This window comes from Plectropomus leopardus, unplaced genomic scaffold (genome assembly GCF_008729295.1).
Source record: "Plectropomus leopardus isolate mb unplaced genomic scaffold, YSFRI_Pleo_2.0 unplaced_scaffold401, whole genome shotgun sequence".
Lineage (NCBI taxonomy): Eukaryota > Metazoa > Chordata > Actinopteri > Perciformes > Serranidae > Plectropomus > Plectropomus leopardus.
In genome coordinates, this window is record NW_024643904.1 from 1 (window position 1) to 7945 (window position 7945).

General features: G+C 47.9%; 1 protein-coding gene and 1 pseudogene across 1 annotated transcript; one reads left to right on the top strand and one right to left on the bottom strand.

The window, feature by feature from the left end:
- The first annotated feature begins 219 nt into the window (after positions 1-219).
- Positions 220-4827, top strand: LOC121939037 (annotated as a pseudogene).
- A 1268-nt stretch (positions 4828-6095) lies between these two features.
- LOC121939036 (opsin-5-like) lies at positions 6096-7684 on the bottom strand (the record flags this gene model as incomplete). Its single annotated transcript, XM_042482183.1, has 4 exons — positions 6096-6533; positions 6602-6825; positions 7363-7467; positions 7585-7684. Coding segments are annotated over 4 exons (867 nt in total), but the record flags the coding sequence as incomplete, so codon positions are not given.
- Between the last annotated feature and the right edge of the window lie 261 nt (positions 7685-7945).

Sequence of the window (7945 nt, forward strand, 5' to 3'; positions counted from 1 at the left end):
AGGAAAGTCTGAGCCAGCCCTAACTCTAATATTTAACAAAGAGGAAATACTTAAGGTCTTCAGTAGATGGTTTCTGCCTCCGGGACTGAAACTGGAAGATGGTTCCACATATGAGGAGACCAACAGCTGAAGGCTCTGACTCCTGGTCTCCTTTCGAAGAATTTAGAAACCGTGAGTAACACTGTTATTAGAGCGCAGTGCTCTGGTAGGAGCAGTCATCAACACCATCATTGTTCACCCGCTGTGACAGTGAACGTTCTCTGTGTGTTATCAGCTGTTTGTGTGGGTTTTTTTTTAACTTTTTATTTATTTATGTTGTGAGCTTTTTATGTTATCAGCTGTTTGTGTTGTAGTTTCTCTGCAGGACATCAACATGAGGAAGGCCTTCAGGAGCAGCACCATCCAGGACCAGCAGGTGGTGTCACGGAGCTCCATCCTCAATCCCGTCCTGGAGATGTACCAACGCTGCGACAAGCCGCCGCCCCTCAACATCCTCACGCCCTACAGGTCAGTCTAAGCCCCGCCCTCAGCAGACGCTGTGTTTTAGCTCAGTGACCAATCAGCTCACTCAGGCCAACAGGAAGTGATGTCAGACTGTGTTTCTGTGCGAAGGGACGATAAGAAGGATGGACTGAAGTTCTACACAGACCCGTCCTACTTCTTCAGCCTGTGGAGGGAAAAGATGCTGCAGGCCACCGAGAACAAACGCAAAGAGAAGAAACGACAGAAGGTACGTCCATCACACATCCGTCCTCCCGTCTCTCTGTCTGTGTGCAGCATTGTGACCTGCAGCCTGGTCTCTGTGGTCTGTGCAGGAGCAGAAGCATGTGGAGGAGTCTTCAGGTCGGGAGGTGAAGAAGGTGAGCGTCTGTGTCCGTCTGTCTCCGTCTGTCTCCGTCCTTCTCCGTCTCTCTGGTTCCTTCTTTGTGGGTTTTTGTTAAACTTGGATCCTTCCTCCTGTGAAGGTCCGGAAAGCTCGGAACCGCCGACAGGAGTGGAACCTGATGGCGTACGACAAGGAGCTCCGTCCAGACGCTCGAGTGACGCCGTCACCTTACCACACCTCCGACGGCTCCATGTCACCTGACAGGTAAACACACCTGAGACACTGTGACAGGTGTCCTCAGTGACCAGCACCCACAGAAATGACTCAGCGGCTTCAGAACGGCGTAAAAACAAACAACCATGAAAGAAAACTTTATCAACACGTGTCTACATGTTTTCAGCCACATGACGAAAACTTAAACCAGTCATATATCGTCAACAGATTTTTACAAACTCTCAAATATAGAGAAAACAGACACCATGTCCTCCTGAAAAATCACAGAAAAATCACTGAAAAATCACAGAAAAAGACGAAAAAATTAAAATATTTAAAGGAAAGACGCCTCCAGATATGTGGGTTTGGGATGTGTTTTTCTTTAAAAATCAGCGGTAACATAAATACAAAACCATTTAAAGTTTTCCCGCCCTGCCTGCCAGGTCAACAGCGGCAGAGGACCCCTCCTTCCCCTCTGGTACTCACCACCATGACGCCCAGGGGCATGATGGGAAGGATCACATCACAGTGACCACAGGAAGTGGTCAGACTCAGTCATTGGACCGCGCGCTAAGACCGGCTTCTTCTGCAGGCACCACGGCAACCGCCCGCCAACACTCACTGGGCCGCAACCAGACGCATCATCACCACCAGCCGCCACTCACCGGCTCGGCCAATCAGAGCGGAGCACGGACTAACACTGCCAACGAGGCCAAGTACACACACACACACACACACACACACACACACACACACACACACACACACTGAATACACACACACACAGACACACATAAACAGTGTTAGCGGTCGTTTGAACTTGACCTCCGTCTCTCTGCAGTGACCATCAGATTCCTCCGGCCCCTCCACCGCCCCCCCCCTCATGCCATCAGCGGAGCCAGCCCCACTCTCCAACAGCTCTGCCCACACGGCTGCCATGGCAACACCGCTGCACCCAGCAGCAGCTGCCGGTAACCAAGGTAATGGACATGTTTGTTTACATGTTTGTTGTTGTTTGTGCAGCAGCTGACTGAAGTCTCCTCCTCCAGGTGGTGCTGCTGTCCTCTCACGTCCCTACAGCCCCTCCCCTCCACCACCTCCCCCTGCCAACTACGTCCCCTCCCCCTCTCGACCCGGAGGCCAGGCCCCGCCCTCAACCACCGCACCCCTGCTGCCCCCGGTGATGGACGGGAGGAAGCTGTCAGGTGGACCCAACGTTCCCATGAACGACGCCCGGAGCGACTTGCTGGCCGCCATACGCAGAGGTCAGCTGATATACTGTAAACACACAGACCCCACAGACCCAGCCCCACAGAGCCAGCTCCACAGAGCCAGCCCCACAGAGCCAGCTCCACAGACCCAGCCCCACAGAACCAGCCCCACAGAACCAGCCCCACAGAGCCAGCCCCACAGAGCCAGCTCCACAGACCCAGCCCCACAGAGCCAGCTCCACAGAGCCAGCCCCACAGAGCCAGCTCCACAGAGCCAGCCCCATCGTGTCAGTCCCACAGAGCCAGCCCCACAGAGCCCACTCTAAACTTGGGTATCCGGTGGCTCAGTGGATAAAGCAGGCACCACATGTATGAAGGCAGTGTCCTTGCTGCAGTGGCTGCAGGTTTGATTCCAGCTCACCGCCCTTTGCTGCATGTCCCTGTCTCTCCCCCTTTCACACTATCAGTCTTCTGTCCTATCTAATAAAGGATTTTTTTTTTTAATTATCTTAAAAAAAAAGAAGAACCAGCCCTGCAGAGCCAACCCCAGAGAGCCAGCCCTAGGAGAGGGCTGTTGGGTTCAAAGTGAGCTCTAGTAGTCTGATCTGTGTTTGGGGTTCTGCTTTCTTCTGGTCTGCAGGGATCCAGCTCAGGAAGGTTCAGGAGCAGCGTGAGCAGGAGGAGGCAAAGAAACGAGAGCCCACAGGAAATGATGTTGCCACCATCCTGTCGCGACGCATCGCTGTGGAGTACAGTGAATCAGAGGAGGAGTCTGAGCCCGAGGACCAGGAGTGGTCCGACTGACGAGGAGGTCTGCAGCACCTCCAGACGGACCACAGACCACAACCTGACACATGAACTAGGTCTCTGAGGGACCAGAGGAACCAGAGAAACCGGATGTTGAGACAAAACTGCTGAAAATGTTTCCTATTATTATCACGAATAAATGTTGTGAGTTTTCTGTTAGTTTTTATAAAGTTCGACCTGCTGGAGGCGGAGCCTGATCTCAAACAGTGACCTCAGCTGGATGAGAGGAAGCGCCAGAAAGTCCGGACGCAAGTGCCAGGGGCGTGTCTAGGATCTGAGGTCATTGGGGGCTCAGCCCAGACATCTGTGGGGAAAAAAATAGCTGATTTTTAAAGTTGTTTTTTTCTTTAATTTTTTGGGGGATTTAAAAAAAAGGCGAATTGATTGATTTTCGCAGCAATAATTTTTTTGCTGTAAAAAAAATTGCCAATTTTTTTTACTGTCAACAATTTTGACCTTTTTTTTTTTAATTGCTGATTTATTTATTTATTTTGTACTTTTGGTGGTTTTTAAAGAAAACTTGCCCTCCAAACCAAAATACAAATCACCAGTATGACACCATTTTTCAGGGCCAGAAACTGCACAAACAGAAATGATCTTTGGATTGTCAGATATCCGGTGGTCCGTGAACACATCATGTTGGCAGGCTGATTTAACTCTTTCCTGGTTGTTTTCCCTCTTCCTCGTTAAAAAGTTTTGGATGAGACGTCCTGTTTTGATTTGATGTGATGAACTGATGATGATTATGATGACAGATGTTTCTGTTTCCTGAGTTTTTCATATTCGAATGATCTGATTGGCTCGTTTATTGTAAATATTTTTGTTGACAGTATTTCGAACTGTGACGTGTTTCTTCTTCATATGCTCCTTATTTCGTACAATTCATTGGTTTCTATGGTAACCAGAGAAGAGCTTGTTTTATATTTTCTTACTTTGTGAATCTTAATGGTCATTTGTTTTTGATTCGGCGTCCCACGATGCTCTCCGTGTGACATCACGTGTGGTAGTTGTGCAGCATTTTGCCGTGTGAAGTCATGACATCATAGCTCATGTAAATGTAAACAGGAAGTTGTCAGCTGATGACATCATCCAGTAAGGAAAAAACTGCGATCCATTTCTGTGATGTCATCGTCACCGCTGATGATACTACTTCCTGACCCTCAGCCCCTGTGATTGGTTGTATGGATATATTGATTTATTGATTTATTGATCTGTGCTGTGACTCTGCATGTCGGTGGAAACATAAACAGTTATCAGTAAAACTTTATTGTCCGTTTCTCAGTGATGCTGACGGGGTTACCGTGGTAATGTCACACTTCCTGTTTGATTCTTCAGTTCAGAAAAAAATTAAACTTCAGTAAAACTGTATCTTCAGCGCTCGGTGCTCGTGTTTGTTCTTTGTAGTGGGGTGTCAGCCAATCAGCAGCTACATGTTTATAAATAACTATATTGCTGCTGATTGGCTGACACCTCAGACACGCCCACCAAATGGCAGAAAACAAACCTCTAAACCACGCCCCCAGGAAGTGCGCCATCCATACTTTATCAGTCTCTTCTTCATCCACCCATACTTCACTACATCAATACTTTATCTATCCATACTTTATCCATCCATAGGACAGAGCAGCAGGACAGAGCAGCAGGACAGAGCAGCAGGACAGAGGGGACAACTATCAGAAGCAGCAGTGTGAGCTCGCTGCGACTTGCCGATTATCTGTATAAATATAATTGTTCTGAAGTTCGACCTGCTGGAGGCAGGTGTCATTATTATTGTTACTGTTATCATTAATATTATTAGTATTGCTCCGATCTGACCCGTTGGGTGTTTCTGTCGCTTTGCTCTGTTTTCTCTCTCGTAACGCTGTCTGACCGTCTGCTGGACTCCGCCCTGCCCTGCTCTGATTGGACGGCTGAGCTCAGCTGTTTACATGACACAGCAATAATGAATTAATTTGTTCATTCCTTCATTATAAAAGGAGAAACTCAAACAGTCGTTATGTCTCCCAATGAGCAACGTTTGTCTCTAAAATGTTCTGAGAATGTTACAATGTAACCAATGCAATGTTTTGGTAACGTTTTGACCAGCAAGTTTTCTTTAAGTTCCCGAAACGTTCTTCTTAAAGTTCAGCTAACGTTCTCCATAAATAATCAAAAAATGATAAAAAGTTCTTTTCTTGTTTACACATCACATTACATTTTCATTAAAAACATGTTGTATAATCTCAGTTTTCAGTAACATGTTGAATGTTGCTTTGAGAACGTTCTTCCTTTGTTCTCTGATCTTTCACCTCTCAGCGTCACCAAAACATCCTCAGAGAGTCGCAGCTCAAACGTTACATCTGCGTCAGCATTCAACCTCACAGCAACATTATCTGAAGTGAGAAACATCCTTAAAACGTTCTTTCAGTGTTAGATTAAAATGTTTTCTTCAAGACAATATTGCAACCTGTAGGGAACGTTCCCTGCTCGCTGGGACAAACTTCAGTCCGGAAAGATTTCAGCTCTGAGAAATGTTCCCGAAGTTTTAAAATGTTTTGATGTGAGCTGTGACATCTCTCTGTGTCTGTCTTTGACCTGCATGTGTGAAAAATGACGTAGAAATAAATATAAATGTTTTAAATGTTTAAAAAGTTTGGACATTGTTTTAAATGTTGTCGTGTGTCACATGATCCCGTGTGTCAGCTGTCCCTCCAGTTTTTTTCCACAAGATTCTTCTTCACTGATTTCTTTGTTCGCAGTTAAAAAATAACGAGTGATGACCTGAAAGCGCCGCCTGTGCTCCTGAAAGCAGGTCACGTGACAGCGGGTCACGTGACAGCGGGTGACAGCGGGTCACGTGACAGCGGGTCATGTGACGAGTTCTCAGTCAGAGCAGTGGAACCTGCACAAGGTTCTGGTGTTCTTTGTGTTGGACACAAAACAAACTGAGCTTCTTCTGTAGTTTTTGGGCACTGTGACTCGATGACATAAGCACCCCCTGCTCTCTAATCTGATCCGAGGTCAGTGTGTTCAGGCGTGATATCATCGGAGTCATGTCATCAGAGTCTGTCACATTCGAACTCGGGGCGGGTCTCAGAAGGGCGGGGCATATCGATGTAGAACACTTCCTTGTTGGCGGGCGGCGGCGTGCTGGGCGGGCTCTCAGGGGCGGGGTCAGGCTGGGGGCCGGGCGAGTACTTCTTCTCTGCACGGGTGGGAGGGACTTTGGGGCGGGCTTCGGCCTTGGGCTTGAAACGCTTGAGCTTGACGGAGTCCTTGGTGTCGCGTGTGCACGGCAGCAGCACCGCCACGTCTTTGCGGAACTTGGAGCTGAGGCCAAAGTAGATGAGCGGGTTGTAGAAGCTGGCGGATTTGGCGAAGAGCCGCGTGAAGATGCTGGTGAGGTTGGGCACGTGGAATCCGCAGGCGGACCACATGGACACCACGGCGTACGGCGACCACGCCAAGATGAAGGCCGTGCAGATCACGATGGAGACCTGTAAGGGAGCAGTGGTTACTGATGACGTCATCACTGATGACATCATCACTGATGACGAACACTCACGATGGTGACGTCCCGCTCCATCTTCCTCTGGCGGTCGGTGAGGTCGCCCTCGGCGGACAGGGCGTTCCCTCGCTTCACCGTCTTGATGATGGACACGTAGCAGAAGAGCATGACGAGCACGGGCACGAAGAAGCAGAAGACGAAGATGCAGATGATGTAGGACCTGTAGGCGCCTGAGTAGCTCGCTTTGGCCCAGTCGATCTCACACGTCCCGTACCCTCGGTCTGCAGGCAGGGGTCAGAGGTCACAGGTCACAGGTCTGCTCCGCAGTGTGTGGCGGAGATAAATGCTGTCATTTGGCTGATTTTTACTTTCGTCTATCGGTTTAGAAGACATGTCTTCTTGAAGAATTTTAAAAGAAAAAACAAAAAAGCAAAACATTTTAGGGAAAAAAAATTTACAGAAAAAGTTTATCGCCAAAATCTTTTTTTAAAAATATCTAATTAAAAAAATGTTCAAAAAGTTTTAAGGACAAAAATTATCAAAACATTTTAAAAATCACCAAAAATTTAAGTTTTAAGGAAAAGCAACACAACACGTTAAATAATTTTACAGAAAGACAAACTCAACATTTTTTTTAACAAAAAACTTTTAAAGGAAAATAATCACCAAAACTGTTTCAAGAAGAAAAACATTTTTTTTCTGAAGAGTAAAAAATCAACTAAAAAATGTATGTGTGTGTGTGTGTGTGTGTGTGCGTGTGTGTGCGTGTGTGTGCGTGTGCGTGTGCCTGTGCATGTGTGTGTGTGTGTGTCTCTTACCCTTGTAGCTGCCCCAGCCCAGCAGCGGTGCAGCAGACCAGAATCCGGCTGTGATCCAGATGAGCAGCAGACAGACGGAGATGCTCGTCCTGCTGATGTGACGCGCTGAAACACAACAAACACTTACAGGTTACACACCAGATACACACTCACCAACACACTTGTCTGTGTGTGTGTGTGTGGCGGAGGAGCTGCAGATAAGGTGGAGGTGTGACCTCTGACCTCTGCTGGGATGGCAGCCTTTGATGTAGCGGGTGATACTGATTACTGTCAGCGTGTTGATGCTGCTGAGACCAAAGACCAGCGTGAAGAACCCGTCCACCTGCACAAGACACATGGACAGGTGTGGACAGGTAACAAGTGGGGGCAGGTGAGAAGGGGTGACAAGTGAGGACAGGTGACGACAGGTAAGTCTCAGGTGTGTCCTGGGTGTGTCAAGTGAGTCTCAGGTGTGTCAGGTGAGTCTTAAGTGAGTCTCAGGTGTGTTAGGTATGTTTAAGGTGTGTCAGGTGAGTCTTAAGTGTGTCTCAGGTGTGTCAGGTGTGTCAGGTATGTTTCAGGTGTGTCAGGTGTGTCAAGTGTG